The sequence below is a fragment of the Miniopterus schreibersii genome (assembly GCF_964146895.1).
Source record: "Miniopterus schreibersii genome assembly, chromosome: X".
NCBI classification, from domain to species: domain Eukaryota; kingdom Metazoa; phylum Chordata; class Mammalia; order Chiroptera; family Miniopteridae; genus Miniopterus; species Miniopterus schreibersii.
The window spans coordinates 19,795,240-19,816,726 of NC_138104.1; the positions used below are offsets into that span (position 1 = coordinate 19,795,240).

The 21,487-nt window shown below is 36.4% G+C and overlaps 1 protein-coding gene across 1 annotated transcript in view; it reads right to left on the bottom strand.

Moving 5' to 3' along the window:
* Positions 1–1,125: 1,125 nt before the first annotated feature.
* HTR2C (5-hydroxytryptamine receptor 2C) overlaps positions 1,126–21,487 on the bottom strand; it is a gene marked incomplete at its 5' end in the record, with an annotated part of 34,402 nt that continues 14,040 nt past the window's right edge. Inside the window, one exon of the mRNA XM_081126363.1 lies at positions 1,126–4,576. Coding sequence (XP_080982489.1) covers positions 3,753–4,576 — 824 coding nt within the window. The 3' untranslated portion in view covers positions 1,126–3,752. The remainder of the gene's footprint in view (positions 4,577–21,487) is intronic.

Here is a 21,487-nt window from a genome sequence, read left to right on the forward strand (position 1 = left end):
ATTCTTTACCTTCAAAATTTTCTTTTTAAAAAAAATATGTTTTTATTGATTTTAGAGAGAGAGGAATAGAGGGATAGAGGGATAGAAACACCAATTGGCTGATCTAGCCCCCAACCTGGCCATGTGCCCTGACTGGGAATCGAACCAGCGACCTCTTGGTTCATGGGTCAATGCTCAACCACTGAGCCGCACTGGCAGGGATCCTTCAGAAATTTCAACCTCTCTCCATCACCTTGCTGTTGGGGAAGAGTAGCCCCCAGCTTCAACAGTGCAAGATATTTCTGGCCATGGGCAGCTGTGACCCTGTTGTGTTAAGTATCAGTTCAACCTATATTTTTTGACCCACTCCTAGGAATCAACTTACTCATAGTGGCAAAGAAATAAGGTATTCCTGCTTTCTTCTCAGAGAACTGAAGCCATGCCAATGTCCCCTAGGCTCACCCAGCATTACAAAGGCATAAATGTTGAAAGAAAAGGCCAATGTATTTTATCGTCCCCGACTCCAGGTGTGGAGGAACAGAGCAGCTTCGTATGGTGACCCTGACGACTACAGAGATGTCCAAAGCCATTTGGGATAGAGGTAAGTTAAGGTGATTGTGCCACACTGCATGACTGAAGAGCAGGGAATTGTAAGGCCCATTTTGGCAACATTAAAAGATAATAAAAGGCCCACAGGTACTGATACTCAGTATATATATGTGTTGAATGTAGAGTAATTACTAACTATTGGGGATAAAACCATCAACAAGATAGACATGGTCCTTTTTGTTCCTGGGGAGCTTAGAGTCTGTTGATAATGAAACAGCAATGATACTTATAGCAAGGAGAGCACATGAGCCACCCTATGTCCTTGCTTGGATTAAGGAAGGTAGGATAATTTGGGAGTGTAATTATTCTGCTCATGAGTAATCAGTAATGTTGTTTTAATATTGTTTTTGTTGTTCACACCTCTTAATTGTCTTTCCTCTGGTGTTGTAGGCTTTGAGTACATGCGGAATTAATCAGAAGAGTGATATTTTCTGGCTGTGTTTGTGAACTTCTTTTAAAAGAAAATAAGGTGAAATGATATATATTTTCCCCTCCAATGATGCAGCGGGGAAAAAGACAGATGACAGATCAGCCAACATTTAATAAATTTAATAAATTAATGGGAAGTATCACAAAAACCTGGAATGGGTAACATACAGCAACCAGGAATAAGACAACACTTTGCCACCACTCACAAAAAGTACCATATGATGAAGGAGAAGTTTTACAGGAAATAATATAAGGCAGTCTGTTGCACGTTTCTTAAACAGATATACATATATAATAGTTCATCAAAATTATCTGTTTGACAGTAAATTCACCACGTTTACAGTTATCACATGGAATTTTTAAAACATTTATAAAAGCTTGTAGATTTAACTTCGAACTGTAAGATTTATATCCAAATGACTATATTTGTTTCATACCAAACTGCACAGAACTTACGAATAGCACACAATTTGAGAATAATTACTGTGTTGGGTACTATTAAGTACTACTACTTGATGACATAAGAATTATTAACAAATGTGCTATAAGCTGTTATCGTTCCACTTATTGCTAGTGCTTTTGAAAATTGTGGTTTATATTTTATTTCTTTGTAAAACATGTGCTATGAGCTTGCCCTGATAGTTAAGAAAAGAAATCAGATGTTTCCAATTTTCTCTAATACTCACAGGACTTCAGATCTGAATGTGTGGTCTTTTGAAGGACTGCTGAAGGATGTTCTTCAGTCCTTTGATATCACCTACTCTGCCCTACATTAATACAAATTGATAGATTCATGCAACATACATGGCATACATGCGGGACACCATCTGTATGTGCAGAACTCATGCTCAGTGCATGCTATGTTTCTTCAGACATTTTAATTTCAGTAAGAATTAGATCGTCTCATTCAATTTCATATAGTTGTTTTAACATGCAGTTTGACAGAGCTAACAGGCAGGTAGGCTTTACTTTCATGTTAGATTTGGGCATGCTCAAGTAATTGACTGACATTTGGCAGTGTTGCAAATCAAGTAGAGACTGTACGAGTTTCCTCAAGTACAGCAGCTTTCCCACTGCCCCTGTGGCAGACTGTTGTATTTCTCTATGCTGTGTTGAGGATACAGATCAGGGGGGTTAGAAATTCAGATTCTGCTTTCACCAGTTTCAGGATACTGAGAGGCACACTCTAAGGTGTGTAAGTAACTGTCAGGTATAAGAAATAGCATCATGAATTCTTCAGAAATTGATCCACAGTTGTGTGAGATGGACACACATGGAAATACAGTTACTAAAAACACTTGTGTACTCTGCACACAGCATAGATTTAATGGTCTGACTTTAGCAATGTTCGAAACCTTTCATGGTTAGCAAGCTAGTAAAGTGGTGCTGAATTCTTAAGAGAGCAGTAGGCCCATGAATGAAACAATGGCCAACACTGATTGTAACACAACACTATATTTTAACAAAGGTTTAAACTTCTGGTACATAATTGTAGTACAATGAAGAGCTTGCCACTTTCACAAATTAGCTGCAGCCTTTTCCTGCACTAGAGTTTGGAAGGATCTGAAAATGAGATAAATTTTGTTTAAAATCCAAATGGAAACTCCGTATTTCTCTTATTCCTAGAGTTCAGTAAAAGCTTCTTTAAATTACTTTTTTTTTTTTCACATTCTAAGGGCCTCATTCTGTAGTCCTTAATCAAGTAAAACTTCCAAGGTTTTGATCATCTATGCTTCCAATGTAAGTTTTACTCAAAAATTGACTACAAAATTGGGTCCTATAGACAGAGGTACCATAATTTAAAAAATATTTTAATAAGGCTCAAGATGCTAATTTCATTTTGTGTGCAGCACACGAATTTCCAGGATCCTGAGATCAAAATCCAATTGATGTTGAATTCTGGATTGGGAAATAAATCTGGGATCTCATTTCCCAGTTTAATTAGGGAATTAGGTATTTACTAAGGACCAGAATGAAAACATTAATTTCAATTTGCTTGTCATTATAATCAGAATTTGAACATTGTCCTTAAGAAGTGAAAAGCTATTAGTGGATATATCTCGTATCATCCTTCCACTTCTGTAGTCCCAGTTAACCAGCTGCTTATGTTAAAATACCACTATGTTTGGGGGCAGACATTGAAGTAAAATATCAACACAGCTCTCTGACAATGTCCAACTTTGCCCCATGCGTGACAACAAAGCTAAGTTCTGCCTTTGACTCACTGATGATGTGAAATAGTAGAGGAAGGCAGAACCTATCTTACTGTGTTTATGTGTGTAGATGAGCACAGCACAGCAAGAATTTAAAGTATATATTTACTGTTAACCCAGAAAAAGATTCCACCAAATTTTTCATTTTGGTGTGGTTGAAATATAACCACTGTCATATGCATCATTCTGGTCTCCTGCAAATGCCACCTGAGATAAACATTTCCTTATTCACAAAAGAAAAGGGGAGGAGGGAGGGAGGAAGGAAGGAAGGGAAAAAAAGCAATCAACATTTCATTCATCAAAGAATCAAAATAAGTTATTCCCCGTCTATTAGAAACAGTAAATATAGAACCCTAAATCTCACTATTGTACGCATGATTGCAAAATACAGGGTTGCAAAGCTATATAAAAACACTTTTTTTCAGACAGTAATATTTACAGTAGTTAGAACCAACAGAACATCATAGAAGAATATTTTCCTACATCTCTAGCATTGCTGTAGGAAAAGACTACTGCACCGTCTTACACACTGCTAATCCTTTCGCTAACCACATTGGCGGGATTCACTGGGAGCTCCAAATTCTCAACTTGCATCTCTATCCCCGGCTCATTGTCATTTGCTTTCTCTGTGTCGGGTTCATTGGTGTGCCGGTAAACGTTAACGTTGAGCTCCCTCCCGGACAAAGCAGTGGCAGCAATTCTCCGGATTTGCCTGACAGGAGGCTTTTTCTCTGCCTTGTAATTGCAGCGCAGATAGTTGGAGAAAGCCCGTCGGTAAACCTTGTTGAAAAGAGTGTATACCAGAGGATTGATTCCTGAACAAACATAGCCGATCCAAACAAACACGTTCAGAAGCTTTTCCATGAGCTTCTGATTACAGGTCTTCTCACAGAGAACTGACAGGATATTAGTGATGAAAAAAGGGCACCACATGATCAGAAACACAAAGAAAACAATGCCCAGGACTTTAGATGCCTTCCGTTCATTGTTGATAGCCTGCATGGTGCCCCTAGGACGTTTGTCTTTCTTCTTTCTTTTGCGGGGCTTCACGTCTTGGGCGGGCTTGGCAGCGTTCTCCCTGTCCGTGGTCTTCCGGCAGCACTTCAGGAAATCCAGACTTATGCTGGGCAGTTCCTCGGTGTGGCCGCGCAGTAACATCAAGGCTTGTCTGCGAAGGACGTAGATCGTGAGGCAGTAGGTGATCACCATGATCGTCAGCGGTATGAAGAAAGCCACGAAGGACCCAATAAGAACGAAGTTTGGATCGTTCAGCGTGCAGGTGGTGTTGTTGACGAACACCTTGCTTTCATCTCTCAGTCCAAGCACTGGGATTGGAACTGACACACCTGAAGGGACAAAAAGAGAAAGAAAGAAAAAAAGAAAGAAAAAAAGGTAGGACATTGTTACAGTACCTTGAAGGATTGAGTGGATATATGCAATGGCATATACTCAACTGCATTTTGCTGAAGAAATTTAGAGTCGATATTTGTTGAAAGCTATTCACAGCACAAATTGATAGTCACATGAAAGAGTAGCAGTACGATATCGGAAAACGAAAACATTTTTTTTATATTAGGAATGCTTTCTCCCCAAATTCCTATGGGGGAGCATGGGTTACCGTTACTGAGATGAACTACTATAGATATGGTTTTTGTAAGACTGGGTTGTGTCTCTTTGTTTTATTTCCAGTTCCTAAAACTGTCCTGGCTCATAGAAGGTGCTCAATAAATATTGAATGAATGAATACATTTACATCTGTACTCAATGACATTCAAAAATCCAATCATTCTTTTTCAGCATATCCTCTTCCAAATGCAATAAAAATTATGTGTGTATCACCTGTAAGAGTAATAATAGCATATCAGGGTTGGCTGGGCTGACTTTGAGATGAGTTTTTAGCTAGCAACATACATTTCCACTCCCACTTTCCTGAGGAAAGGGGTCAAGAAGAGGAAACTTTATGTGTGAGTGAGTCCTTTGGTGATAGGGCCTGGGAACTCTGGAGCTATTAGAGATGGAGAGGACAGTATGACCCCCAAATGTGCTATAGGGACTAGACGTGGCCACTATGCAGAAAAATACTATATAAGTAGAAACTGAAAGGACTCTCTTTTTAGCAAGACTCTGGGCATAAGCCACATCGTTTCAAGGTAAAGAGACAGAGTGAAATGCAGAGTTGGAAAAGATGCAGTCCTCCCATTTCTGTGTGAAATTTTGGGCATTTTTGTTTTTTTAACAATACTGAGAAGTAGCACCTCCATTAATAAATACACTCACAGGCGGAAAATATCAATGAGGTGGTAGGAGTAGAAGGTGATCGTGTGCCCAAGCCTAAGTAAAAAAGATGGAAGTTTTCAGAAATCACTACGGTAGACCTTGAAAAGGTCCTGCATCAGTAAGTAGAGATAACCTGCAAGTGAAATTCAAATCTTAATGTTCATTTCTTCTCTCTTGTGCCAACAGGAAGTTGAAGCCGGGGGAAATCCAGGATTCTATCAGAGACAATTATCAGGAATCCAGGGATGGCAGACATCTACACTACGAACTGTGAGAAAAGAGAGGAGTGCATGCTCAGAGATCTTTGCTGGCTCTAGAGAACACGAAGGGAACTGTGATAAATCTGAAACTGAAAGTCCCTACTGTTTGTCTTAATGTCCTTCCTCAGGTATTAGGTGACTGGAAGATGAAGAGGGAAAAAGTGGTCAACATTGTTTTGCGAGAGCTCGCTCAGGATGTTGATTGTTATTTACACAAAGAAGGGAATGTTTGGAAAGTGATATTTAAGCCTTCTGCTTCAGACACTGAATTTCTAAAATGGCTGGCCTTTTTCTGGAAAAAAGGAGACCAAGGGATGGTGTCAAAAGCAGCAATAGATGTGACAAGACTCCTTGGGGGTATTGGTACATCCTTACAACTCTGAACCTAGGCATGCCATTCAAGAAAATAAGAGCCCAGGCTGGTTTGGCTCAGTAGTTAGAGTGTTGGCCTGTGGACTGAAGGGTCCCTGGTTAGATTCCGGCCAAGGGCATGTACCTCGGCTCGAGGCTCGATCCCCAGCCCCAGTTGGGGCACGTGCGGGAGGCAACCAATCGATGTATTTCTCTCACATTGATGTTTCTCTCTCTCTCTGAAAAGCAATGAAAAAAAATATCCTTGAGTGAGGATTTAAAAAAAAAAAAAACAGAAAGAAGAAAGAGAGAGAGAGAAAGAAAAAGAGAGAGAGAAAGAAAGAAAGAAAGAAGGAAGGAAGGAAGGAAGGAAGGAAGGAAGGAAGGAAGGAAGGAAGGAAGGAAGGAAGGAAGAAAGAAAGAAAGAAAGAAAGAAAGAAAGAAAGAAAGAAAGAAAGAAAGAAAGAAAGAAAGAAAGAAAGAAAGAAAGGGAAAGAAAGAAAGGCTATAAAAACCAGGAGATACCCAAACAGAAAATATTCTCAGGTAATAGAGTGCAAGGTCCTGGTGAAGAAACCTTTGAAGCTGGATGGGGAGAGTGGCAATTAGCAGAAGGGGAGACCAAGTTTGCTTAAATGCTTGGAGGAATTTCAACAGGCTTTTGGGAATAGAGTACAACAGAACCATACAGGTTACATTTCTTAAGAGTTATAAAAAGACAGGTAAGAATGCTGCCAGCTTGTATCGTTAGAACAATTGATTCCAAAGTCATAAATATAAGGGAATCTCTAGAAAGAGTGCAGTGCAAACTTGCCAGAAAGAAGCTGGTATTGGCTTAAACTTATTGAAATGTTTAGTGAAGGATTAGGTTGCAAGATACTTTCTGGAGTTAAGGAAGCTAATATGGGATTAAGGAAGGAGGGAAAGGTTTCTTCAAAACAAATAATTTACAAGAGAAAACAGAGGGAGAACCTACAAATTAAAGAAGACTTAAAAGGCCTATCAACCTCCTTGGGCTCTTGATGCAAACGAACTTTAAAAAATATTCATGACACATCTGGAAATTTTGAGCAATGATGGCCTTTTGATGATATGAAATAATTATTGCTCATTAGTTTTTAAGATGATGTTGATATTGTGGTTATGTAGAAAATAGTTCTTATATTTTTAGATCTACATACTGAAATATTTGTGGATAAAATTTTATGTTGTTTGGAGTTTATTTCAAAGTAACATGGGAGGGAGAAGTGGATGGAAGTGTGGATGAAATAAAACAATCCATAAATTGATAAATTTTGGAGCTGGATGATGAATACATAGGTCTTATAATGCTCTCTACTTTTATAATCTTTGAAAATCTCCATAACAGAAGTTTAATAATATTTTAAAAATTATAAAAAGAAAAACATAGAGGTCCTTTCTGAAACTGGCAATGAAATCTATTAGACCTCAGATCATAAAGGTTTCCAAGACTTAGTGGCCACTGCTAGCTTTGAAAGTGATTACTTCCAGAACAAAACACTGGGACCGTTAAGTGGAAACACTCACCGCTTTGATATAATTGTAGGGAAGTTGTCCATTTTCTGACAAAATGGCTATACTTTCTCAGGATCCTGTAACAAGACCAGAGGAGGAGTATAGGGGAATCGCTCCCTTTCCAACCTCCCCCTCCACTGCCCCCCAGCAATGTGGGAACTAGAGTCTGGAGTTAATCCTGACATGAGTAAACATACCTATACTCAGGAAATGAGTGCTGGAGTGGAGATTCAGTCCCCACAGGAAATGCTGCACAATATTCTAGATATTCCTACAGACACCGGAAGTCTCTGGGGAAGGCCTCACACGCTGACTCTAAGATCAGCGGAAGTCAGCATTACTCAGAGCCCAGCTCTAGAGTGGTGTTAGCTTGCTTCTGTTTAAATATTTATTCTTTTTCCTAAGGGACTCTTGGGCCTAAAAATAGGCCTTGTCAAGGGACAACAAGAGAGAGTAGCAGAGTGATCCCAGATGAGCAGAAGCTGTTTTTGGATATGTGAGGCCAATTTTGTCCCGGGCATTTATTTGTATAATTTTATGTACATTGAGTAAAGAGTAACTCTAAAGCTGGCTTTTATTGAGTCTACCTTATGTGCCAGGCACTAAACCATGCATATTACTGACATTAACAGATATAAAATGCATTATCTCAGTTTGGGTAAAAACAGACGTAAAATGCCTTGATTCAGTTGGGTTAATACAGATATTATTTAGTAAAGTTGCTTAACCTCTTTAGCAAACCTACACTATCACTAGTTTTTGTTTTTGTTTTCAGAAACTGTGAATGCAATCAACAAAACGAGAAGGAACTCAAGTTCTTTGAGAATATCTGGAAACTATAAATAATAGCAACCACTAAAGTAGCATAAATTACAATATATATTGCATAAATTGTCTTATTCAATACTTTTAAAATTAAATATATATGTCAGCAGTTCTCAAAGTGTAGCTCAAGGACCCTGGGGGTCTCTGAGACCCTTTTAGAGAGTTTACTAGGTTCCCCTTTTCCACTATTTGTTTTTAAAACTGAATTTTCTTTATAAACTTCAATGCAGACAACACATCACAACAGGTTGAATGCAGACACATGTATGAGAATCCAACTGTCTTTCCATAAAGCTAAACATTAAAGAGATTTTCAAAACTGTGTAACAGTGCCTGTTTCCTTTCTGATTTTTTTGAAAATATGGTTTTCATAAAATATGCTATTTATGTTAACATTAAAGGGGTTATTATTGTTATTTAAAATGAAATGATTTATAAATATTTCTTAGTTTTACTTCCTCATACAATAAGTATTAATAGATATAAGACATATAAACGAAACCTTTTTGAGGTCTTCAATTATTTTGAGGAGTACAAAAGGGTCCTGACACCAGAGTTTGAGAACTGCTATTCTATGTTAATGGATGAAGTTATTTAAGCCCTAAGCAGGGGTGGGGAACGTCTAGTCCGCGGGCCTTATGGCCCCCAAAATCATTTGGTCTGGCCCTGCTAGGGCCTCGCCAAAGAGAAGCAGTTCCAGCCATCACATTCGGGTTGAGTTAATTAAATGTTTGACCAAATAAAGCAGGCTAATTTCTAAGTTGATAATTTTGTATGGCCCTTGAATGATGTTATAAATAGCCAAATGGCCCTTGGCAGAGAAAAGGTTCCCCACCCCTGTGAGAGTTAAGTTCAGCAAATGTATTAAGTCTTTCTCAGTATTTTAAATTTGTCAACCAGTAGAAATTCAGGTGATATTATAATGTCAGGCAAATATAGACAACATTAATAATAGCAACAAAATACTTGCATGCATTGTGTCATTCATATTCATAAAAGTTCTGAAAGGCACATGTTATTTGGTGAAGTTAACTTCAGAAAAGTTAAGTAAGTTTAGCAAGTATAATGGAGCAATCTTTGATACTTTTAAAACCTTTGATTTGGCCGAGGGGAAATAGTGAAAATGAACTATCATAGAAAATACCAGGTATAAATAACAACAATTGCAATAATAATATATTTTCCTGAGTGCTTCCTATTTGTTACACATTAAGTGAATTATTTTATAATTATTATATACTTTCATATATTATCTTATTCAATCCAGATAAAAAACATATAAAGAAAGAATTATTAACTAGAATCACTTACTCTTTCTGAAATTAACTTCAATAAATCTCTATAATCTTTAGAGTTTTAGAAACAACAAAAATAAGTTATAATTCATGTTCTGCTAGAAATATCAGGTACTATTTTAACCAATAAACAGTCAAATATTTTGCATGCATTATCTGATCAGAAACCCTGAGAAGCAATTATTATTTATTAAGATTACTTAAACTCAGAGAAAAAAATACCTTCAATAAACATATAGAGTCTTAGCATTTTATAAACATTAAATTCAGTAATATAGTTATAGTCAATTTTTTATTATCAATATCATGTGTTACTATGACTACTATGAGGACTACTGCTACTACTACTATAACTACCATCATTCACTGAGTGCTTACTGACTCTGGAACTTTAGCAATATTACATACTTTACATGCATTATCTCATAAGAGGCTCATTAAAAGCATAAACTAACTCAGTGAGGCCATTTTACTTCAAATAAGGCAAGTTCAGAGAATGTATAACGATGTTCACGTTATTTCTCAAAGCCTTGAATTCAAGCAACACAGCTCAATTCTCTTCAAAACTCTCAGATAATAATACCGTATGTCAATGATTCTTAGATGCTCATTTCTTTCAAATTTTAGCATCTTCAAAAGTGGGATGTGTGTTACAACTGATAGTGTCTTACAATCATTGTGGGCTGGACAGCAGTCGTAATATAGTTGACATTGGCAGTGCGTGTATGAACCAGGTCTGAATAAGCTTCTCTTGACATCTTCTGGCAAGATGCCCAAATTACCAGCAGCAACATTTGCAAAATAGGTATCAGCAGCATAGAATCAGCAGGTAAAATAACTCAGTGTGAGCAAAAAATTATACAGACAAAAGGAGGGAATGTTCTGAAGAAGGCATCCTCAACAGCATCAAATGCCACAGAAGGTTCTAGAGTTTGAAACATTTCCTGTCTTTGAAAATGATGAGGTTACTGGTGATAATAGAGAGAACAGTTACAGTGGAGTAGTGGACTGGATGAATAATAAATGATAATATGAAAGAGGAGAGAGAGATTACAGAATCAATTTCCTGGAACTGATTGGCCAGCATCAAAATGAAAACATGTATTAAGGAAATTATTACTAAACTGCAGGGCTATCTTAGAGGGATTTATTTTCATAAAGACATTTCTTCCAAGGACACCTAGGAGGCCCACACAATGTCAAGCTGACAGGAGTGGTCTCTTGCCTCATGGAGTAATAAGTGAATCCCTTGAACATGGGAGATGAAGGAACTATTTTCAGAGAAGAACACAGAAGATAAAACAAACACAAACAGCGCTGCTGCTCAGCTCTCAGGTAATAAAGTATTACTGATGGGGGGGTGGGAGCATTTTGTATGCTTTGGCAAATAAATCAGTATGGCATTAGTGTAGTGAGAATTTTAAGGACTTCAGAGTCAGATTTGAGCTTCAAGGTTTTGTTGTTTTGTTTTTGTTTTTTAGCTTTGGGAATAGTGTAACCACGTAGAAACTTCATTTTTTTAATATGGCCTTTTTTCTTTTCTATCTTTTTTATTCAATCTGGACTCACCCAGCACCTTAACTCATCTACCTTCTTCTCCCTTGCTCATTAAGCCCTTCGGACCATGAGGTTCTGATCAGCATCAAATAATCTTAGGAACAAAGCCTCGGGTCTGTTGACCACAGAGTAAGAGTTTTGGTCAAACTAGAAATAACATCTAGGCCTCAGTTGTGCTTTAGCTCAGGCCCAGAAAAGCAGTGAAACCAGATGAAGCAATGCCATGGCTGACATCAGGATCAGATGAAATGACTAATGACCCCCCTATTGCCGACCAATCAGTAGAAACCATGACCCTAACTCCCGTAGTCACCAAGATTAAAAGTTTTCCCCCTATATAACCCATCCCCTGAAAGCCATCAGGGAGCCAGATCTTTGAGCATTAGCTCACCTGTCTCCGGACTTGGGCCACTTTCTAAAAATAAACCCTTTCTTTGCTACCAGCTCCTATTTGTGTCTTATTGGGCTTTGATGCAGGCAGGCAAAGGGACCCCTTTAGCCCGACAATAGTAAGAACACAGGCATGTATAAATGAAAGATAGCAATCACAAAAGGTAGTGGTAAGAGAAGACTTTTAATGAATTTGAGGGAAGCTGAACTAAAAGAGAAAGCTTGCAAGCAGGAAAGCATGAGAGGACATTCCATGAGCTAACTAGAGGAATGCCCAGGTTTTGTAAGATATACTTTGAAAAGAATTTGTGGAGAAGCAGGTGGGAGAGGTCCTACTATTCAACTACAATATAGCTGAGGGCATGAGGAAGTGAAATTTGAGGTAGCACTGAAATATGACCACAATTAGTACTGAAAGGTAGCAGAATTTGCCACCCCAAAATATGCCTTTTTGGCATAAGGATTATTTTGAGTTGATTATTTTGAGAAATGGCAAGGGAAGGAGTAGCTTTGAAAACAGAGCAGAATTTACTATTTTGCAAGGGAAATTTGCATTTCTAAAGGAAATCTCCATTTTAAATGTCTCCCTCTTAGTACCCGGTAGAGAAGGATTACTCTAAATCACAAGGTAATGTTATCAATGGAGAAGGCACACAATAAAATCTGCATAACAAGCCTGACCCTTGTTTACCGAGTTTTTCCTAGTAACCTTCCAAAATTGAAGGCCCCAGACCCAATGTCTTTCATTGTCTAAAGCTGAAGACAGTATTTAAGGTGGGTGGCTTGCGCCATCTAGGGGATTTACTCAGTTTTTCTGGGTATCTCCAATGTATACCTAAAGCATACCTATTAAAATTCTGTTTCTATTTCTCTTGTTAATCTGTTGGGCTTTTTTATTACACAAGGTCTAAGCCAAGAACTCAAAAGGGTGGGAAGAAAAATATTTTTTCTCCTCTACACTCCTCACAAGCTAATGAAGTTTGAGGAAACTAAGATTATATTTAACTTGCAATAATGTGCTTACACATTAAAGGTGAAAACCAGTAGAGTGGAAGAGTTTAAAGATACAGAAAAGAGCCCGGCCAGGCATGGCTCAGCGGTTGAGCATCGACCGGGGATGTAGGCGATGGGGGTTTGATTCCGGGTCAGGGCACATGCCCCGGTTGCAGGCTCGATCCCTAGTCGGGGGTGTGCAGGAAGCGGCCTATCAATGACTCTCTCATCATTGATGTTTCTATCTCTTTCTCTCTCCCTCCCTCTCCTTTCCTCTCTTTGAAATCAATAAAGACATATTAAAAAAAAAAAAGATACAGAAAAGAAAGGTTACATATGCTGACTGAAGGGAATCAAAAGTTTTGCCTTTTGGAATATTGATTTTAAGCTGCTGATTAAGAAGCGAAAGACTCAGAACCTTTGACCACCTCCCCCCCTTTCCTGGCTAAGAGATTCCAATGAAAAAGTTGGCCCCATCTGAAAGAAATCTTAATAAAGTCAACGACCTCATTTGAATTAAGTATGGAAGACAGGAAGGTGTCAAGCAGGGGCCTGGTAATTAGATCACACCTTGTGTCCCATTGAAGCACGAATTTACATCTTGCCATGTACATTCTGCTCTTTCTCTCTTGTCAATTTCTGATTTCCTTTGAAATCCCATTACTACCTTCCTCCCTTCTCCTTTGTTCAGAATGACATATATATATGCTCAATTTTACCTCATAGTGTTTGGAATTTTCATGCTTATGTAAATTCTACATGCCCATGTATTAAAATTTGATTTTTTCCCCTGTTAATCTGCCTCTGTTAATTTGATTATCAGCCCAGCTAGAAAAATTTAGAAGATAGGAGGAAAAAAGTTTTTTTTAGCTCCCACATGGATATAGGTCCCTGAGGAGGCAAAGTCTGGAAGAGCTGGAAGAATTACATACACTAAGGCTAAAGAACAACTTTTCTATAAGAGGAGATGGTGGTATGAATGGGTGGCAGAAATGATCAGGGTCTATGTAAAAAGGTGAAAAAGGGATAAATAGGTGGTAAAAGAGCAGAATTATTAACTGGATGAACAAAATAATTTAAATGGGTATTTGTTGATTTCAAGAAGCAATGAGAAATAAGGACAGTGCATGCACTGTTTCTCACATTGATGTTTCTCTCTAAAAAATAAAAATCAATGAAAAACATATTTTAAAAAATTTTTTAAAGAGCTATCATTCAAAACAAGTACTGAAATAAATAATTTAGAGCCATAAGTTTGAATTATAAAAAATTGCGCTGATTCATTCCTTTATTCTTTTTTTTTATCTTCGCCTAAGGATTTTTTAAAATTGATTTTTAGAGAGAGAGGAAGGGAAAGAGAGAGAGAAACATCAATTGGCTGTCTCCCATATGTGCTCAGACTGGGGATCAAACTCAAAACCTAGGTATGTAGCCTGACCAGGAATCAAAGCAGCCACCTTTTGGTTTATAGGGTGGCACTCCAAACAACTAAGCCACCCAGCCACCCAGACATCATTCCTTTATTTTTCTGCCAGTAACAATTCTGTTGCTTACTTTAGCTTTAAAAATTAGATTAGTGTAAGTGCTCCTACTTTAGTTTCCTTTCTCAAAATTATTTTGACTACCTTCAGTGTTTTGCATTTCCATATAAATTTTGGAATCATCTTGTCAGTTTGTGCAAGAAATAGATATTATTGTTTTTGGAGTTTCTATGAGTATATAGATTAATTTGGGTGGTATTTTAAGTTTTAGTCTTCTAATTCAAGAACATTCAACATCTCTCAATTTAATTAGTCTGCCTTAATTCTTCTTTGCAATGTTTTGAAGTTTATAGTATAGAGTGTTTTCACATCCTTCCAATTGTTTATAGTGTATGAAAATACAATTTATTTTTGTATGTTATATTAATCTGGTATTGTGCTACCTTAATAAATTTGGTTATTGATATTAGTAAAGTTTTTGTAAATTCCTTAAGAGTTCCCGCATAGATGGTTATCTTTAAATAAAAAAGTTTCAACTTTTTCTGCTCATATTATCTTTATTTATTTATATTTGCTTTACATAGGTGGCTATGAAATAGAGTAAATCAAAGTGGGAAGAAATAGAAAACTGAAATTATTTTTCACATAACAAAGTAATTAAATTAATATTTCAAAACTTCTCCAAAACCAAATTGAGATTTACATGGTTTCCTTGGTGAATTCTGTCAAACATTTAAGAGAGAAACATTAGAAAATTTACACAAGTGGTTTCAGATAATAGAAAAGGAGGAAACACCTCTGACTAACTTCATGAGGCCAGCATAACTCTGATATAAAAACCTTGGAAAGACCTCATCAGATAGGACATAGAACAATATCATTAATGTACATTGATGCCAAATTCCTTAGTAATATATTAGCAACCTTTAAATCTGTATATAAACTCTGCCCCAATTCAATTCTTGACTGATCTTTAAATTACATAGGCACAGAAGAAAATATTGTAAGATCACTAAACAAGAAGCAGTGGGAAGCCAAGGAAACTGAACAGAAGCATTAGATGTGCACATTGCAAAGAAACAAATTTTACAGATTGAGTCCAGAAAGACAACTGCCTACTAGAAGACAAAAACAATAACTTTCATAAGAGAAAACAACGTACAAAGTATTAAAATGTATAACAATATCCAGTTTTAAACAAAAAGTTATTAGCTATCTAAAGAAACAGGAAAGTGAAAACTGAAACAGAAACAAAAAGAAGTCAGTATAGACTATATTGATCACAAATGTTTTATTTAAAAGGCCAGATCTCAGATATTAGAAGTTTTCATCACAAGAAAAACATCTTTGTAACTATGTATGGTGGTAGATGTTAACTATACTTGTTGTGGTGATAATTTCACAACATATACAAATATCTAGTCATTATGTTGCATACCTGAAACTAATATAATGTTATATGTCAGTTATAGCTCAATAAAAAAATAAATTTTAAAAAAGAGCAGATATCAAAATAGGTATTTTAAACGTTCAGTAAATTAGAGAAAAATGTGGCTTTAATGATTGGAGTGATAATAATGTGAAAAGAGAAATGGCAACTATAAAAATACCAAGTGGATAATATAAGGTTTATAAAACTCTATATAAGCAAACCCATCACAACAAAAGTCAGTGGATGCAAAATTGCATATTTCAAAAACCAAAAGAATCAGAGAACAGAGAATAAGGGGAAAAATTTAACAAAGCCTGAGATTTATGAGATAATATCAAGTAGCCTAACATATGTGTAACTAGGGTCCCAGATAGAGAGGAAATGGGTGGAAAAAAAACTTGAAGAAATAGCAGCTAATGCTCTCTCAAATCGGTGAAAAACTTTAACCCACATTTTCATAAAGCTGACTGAATTCTCAATAGGATAGATAAAATAAAGCCATACTTGTAAAATATCAAAGATTGCTAAATTTAGTAGTAAAAAAATTATAAGAAGCAATAAGAAAAGACATATTTATACAAAGAAACAACAATATCAGCTGACTTAGAAAATACGAAGACCAGAAGATACTCAAATGTGAAATTCAAAATGTTGAAAGAAAACAATGATCAACCATCAACCAATAATTCTATATCCAGGTAAACTATCCCTCAAAAGTAAAGAGGAAATGAAAACATATGCAGATAACAAAAAAAGGAATTATTAGTAGCAGATCTGCACTATGAGAAATGCTAACACAAGTTCTTCTGGCTGAAAGAAAATGACATAAGATGGAAATTGGAAATTCAAACAAGCGGAAGAAATAATGAAGAAAAGTAAGTACATGGTTAAATATCTTCTAAGGTATATAATAATTTCATTTAACAATTAAATTTACATAGACATATTGCTGTTTTAAGCAAAAATTATAACACCTTATAAGTAGCTTTATGATGTGTATACATGTAATTTATTTAACAACCATACAAAAATGATGGGGACAGGTAAATGCTACTATGCTATTCCCATATTACTTGTTTGAGAAGTGAATCAAGATTAGCATTTAGTAGACAAGGATAGGCAAAAAAGGTATATTGTATTTCCTAGTTCAAGAGTTTAAAAAATAATGAATAAATATACATAAAAAGCCAACAGTGGAATAAACATGACAACTAATTAATTTAGCTAAAACAAAAGAAAGCATAGGAGCTATATATATGTAAAAATGGCAGAGTAAGAACTTCCAAAAATTTGTCCCTCCATAAAAGCAACAGAGAAATTAAAACTATGAAAATTAACCAAAGACTTGCAGCATGTAGGAAACATTCATTCAAGAAAAATATCTCAATGTAAGTAATAAGTGATCCCATTCTCATACCCTGATTTCCACATCAGTGGTAGCTTAGAAAAATACCAGCTGATGCTCCTGGTACTAGATGTAGCAAATGAAGTAAAAGCTCATGCAAAGTGACAAACCCAAAGAATTTTCATTATTTCTCTTCTCTGGTGGCTCCTTGGAAGACCCAACTCAAAATGCTTATGTTTATTTGATCTGACTCAGAGTTCAATCAGTGCTAAAGAGCTCTCCAGGAGAGGCATTTCTGGAATACATTTACTGGCAAATGTAAGTCACGAAACCATAAAAATCCTGGAAGAAAACATAGGCAGTAAAGTCACAGACATCCCACGTAGTGGACTTTTCACTGATACAACTCCTAGGGCAGGAGAAACAAAGGAAAAAATAAACATATGGGACTACATCAAACTAAAAAGCTTCTGCACAGCAAAAGAAAACAGCCTCAAAATACAAAGGAACTCCACGGTCTGGGAAAACATATTTGCCAAGGATGAACCTGATAAGGGGTTAATTTCCAAAGTGTCCAAAGAACTCATAGCACTCAGCAAGAGGAAGACAAACAACCTAATTAAGAAATGGGCAAAGGACTTAAATAGACAGTTCTCCAAAGAGGACATACAGATGGCCAAGAGACAAATGAGAAAATGCTCGACGTCGCTAATCATCAGAGAGATGCAAATTAAAACCACAATGAGGTATCACTTCACACCTGTCAGAATGGCTACCATCAACAAATCAACAAATGACATGTGCTGGTGAGGGTGTGGAGAAAGGGAAACTCTAGTACACTGCTGGTGGGAATGCAGACTGGTGCAGCCATTATGGAAAACAGTATGGAGGTTCCTCAAAAAATTAAAAATGGAGCTGCCGTTTGACCCAATGATTCCACTCCTAGGAATGTATCCTAAGAATCCTGAAACATTCATCAGAAAGGATATATGCACCCCGATGTTCATAGCAGCACAGTTTACAATAGCTAAGATCTGGAAACAGCCCAAGTGCCCATCAGTAGATGAGTGGATTAAAAAGCTGTGGGACATTTACACCATGGAATACTACACAGCTGTAAAGAAGAAGAATCTCACACCCTTTGGGACAGTATGGATGGTCCTGGAGAATATTATGCTAAGTGAAATAAGCCAGGCAGAGAAAGAAAAATATCACATGATCTCGCTTATACGTGGAATCTAAAGAACTTAATAAACTGACGAGCAGAATAGATTCAATGACATGGAAGCATAGTTGAGACTGATGAAATGTCAGAGGGAGGGGGGAGAGGGGGTGGAGGGGGAGAGAGTAACCAAAGAATTTATATGCATATATGCTACAACCCAAGGACACGGGCAATGGTAGGGAGAGTGACTGGGGAGGGGGAAGGAAAGGGGGGGGTGAATGGGTCATTGGGGAGAAAAAGGGACATCTGTAATACTTTAAACAAAAATAAAAATTATACATATTAATAATAAAAAAAAAAGCAATCAATGGAAACTATCCCTGAGGAAGCCTAGATATTAGACTTACTAGACAAAGACTTTAAATAAGCTATTTAAAATATGTTCAGTGATATAAAGGAAAATATGTGGTATATAGATAGAATAGAATATTATTAAGACAGCATAAGGAGCTTCACAGTCTTACTCCCCAGAAAAGTTGGTGAGCATTATGAAAGAGCAACCATTAAAAGTTTCTGGAAATGGTCCTTGGAGCATACAACAAATGTAGAAACATTTGTTCAAGAAAATCTACTAGAACTTGGTAAGAATGGTAAGAGTTGGCGGTGTTTGAAATAGGACCTATTGTCTTCCTTCTCCCTCCTAATTCCATTCAGGCTGGTGAAGCCAAAAGCACAGGGTCCCTCTCACGCACAAATCACAGTCAGAAGTCTATCTTGCAAGGAAGAGCAGGACAAAAACCTTTTTCATCCTGCCACTGCTTACAGGTTGCTGAAGCTATTCTCTGTGAAGCTGAGAAGTGGAGACTATACCTTTATGCTCAGTCCACTCTCATGGGGTGGGAGTTATACCTTGGGCATAGTGCTACTGAGGATACTGGGTCCCTGATCATCATTTTCTCAGCTTATAAGGCAGTGGTTCCAAAATAAGTCAAAAGCTACCAACATAAGTCAAAATAATTATTTTAATTATTTTAAGGTGACTAAAAATAGTAAAAATCATTCAGAAATAAAATATTACATTAGAAAATAATCACATAATGTAAAAGAAAGTAGTAAAGGAGAACTAAAAGGGAAAAGGACATAAATTATATAGTAACAAATGCTAGTGTGGCAGGTATGAATCCAACTATATCACTAATTGTATTAAATGTGAATAAACTTAAAAGTTTACTCAAAGGCAGAGATAGGCTAGATGAAAAATATGATCTAAATCTATGCTGTCGACAGAAGCTAGAATTTGTATTCAAAGATAAAAATAAACTAAAATCAATTTTTAAATTAAACATTAAAATTAAATTAAGAGTGAAAATAATAGATCATACAATTAGCAACCACAAGAAAGCTTGAGAGTCTTTACTAATATCAGATAGAATAGACTTGAAACAAAACAAAACAAAAAAGTGTACTATACATAGAGAGTAAGATTTTATAATGGTAAAATGATCAATCCACCAGGAATATATAACAATTATATATATACATATATGCACTTAATAACAGAGCATTAAAATGCATGAACCAAAAACTTGAAAGAAAGGAAGGGAGAAATAGACAATTCAACATCAATAGTTGAAAATTTCAACATCTCACTTTTAATATGCAACAGAACAATTAGCCAAAGATCAACAAGGAAACAGATGACTTGAACAACACTCTAAACCAATTAGACCTAAAAGATATCTACACAATAAATACATTTTTCTCACATGCATTTGCCATATTCTCAAAGATAGATTATATATCAAGTGATAAAACAGACCTCAATGCATTTTAAAGGCTAGAAAAAAATTATTATATTCTCTGGCCACAGTGGAATAAAATTGAAAATCAATAATGGAACAAAATTTGTGGAAATTAAACAACACACTCCCAAATAACCAATGAGACAAAGAAGAAATCAAAAGGAAAATTAAAGAAACTTTAGATGACTAAAAATGAAGACACAACATACTAAAAGTTAGGGGATTCAGTTAAACAGTGCATTGAGATTTATTTCTTGCTTAAAATGACTACACTAAGAAAGAAAATATATCTCAAATAAACTTAAGACACACCTAAGAAGAGCAAACTAAACCTAAAGCAAGCAGAAGGAAGGAATTTATAAAAATTAGAGCAGGAATTAGTAAAATAGAAAATGGTAAAACCAACAAAAATAAAGCTAGTTCTTTGAAAAATTCAACAAACTTGAAAAACCTTTACCTAGATTGATAAAAGAAAAAAAGAGAGAGAACACTCAAATTACTAGGATCAACTAAAATATAACATTACTACTGGCCTTCCAGAAGTAAAAACAATATTATAAAAGAATACTATTATAATTAATGCCAATAAATAAGATCACTTAAATGAAAGTCAAATTTCTAGAAAGACACAAAGTACCAAAAATGACCAAAAATTATACAATTTGAATAGCCTTTACCAAGTTAAAAGTTTGAACTAGTAACCAAAAACTACTCATAAAGAAAATCCCATGACCCAATAGCTTTACCTCTGATTTCTATTAAAAGTTTTAAAAAAAGAAAAAGAGTAACAGTTATTCACAAACTATTCCAACAGATGGAAGAGAAGGTAATACTTCTTAACTCATTCTAGGAGGCCTGTATCACCTTGCCAACAAAACAAGGTAAAAGTATCACAAGAAAAGAAACTATAGATTAATATTTTTCAGAAATATGGGAGTGAAATCTGCACCCTGGCAGCATTAGATGTTCCTTTTTTTAAAAAATCCCCCCCTTTTAACACCAAATTAGACATTCATCCATGAACAAAACTGGGAGCTGTGGGATCTAGCACCATATATCAAGGGACCCAGAAGTTTTGCCAAACTGTGTATCTGGTAATAGGCAGACAAACCTCAGAAGTCCAGCTATTACAGCTCACCACTGGAGAAACAAAAAAAACCCTTCCCTCCCAAGAAACCCCCAAACAATAAAACTAGTTAGGTCCCAGTGGAGATGATAAGAGAAACTTTCAGAGTGCCATACCCTCCTCCAGAAAGGAAATCAACCAATGTATGGGTCTAATGTATTTAGCTGCAGCAACCTCTTTTCTGGGAGAAAAGAGGAGTGGTACAGGAGTGTTTGGCACCCAGGATAATGAGGAGAGTCTTCCATAACTGTGGGGAGGGAGAAGACTAGGATAGAAGCATATTAGAATTTCAAAAGGTATTAAAGGGATTACACTCAGCACCAACTCCACCCAAGAGCCTCTGGGAATACCACACTTTGTTCTCCCTACCAGGTCGCAGGCAGCCTCAAAGCATCTGAGTGCAAAACCCCCAACTCCATCTG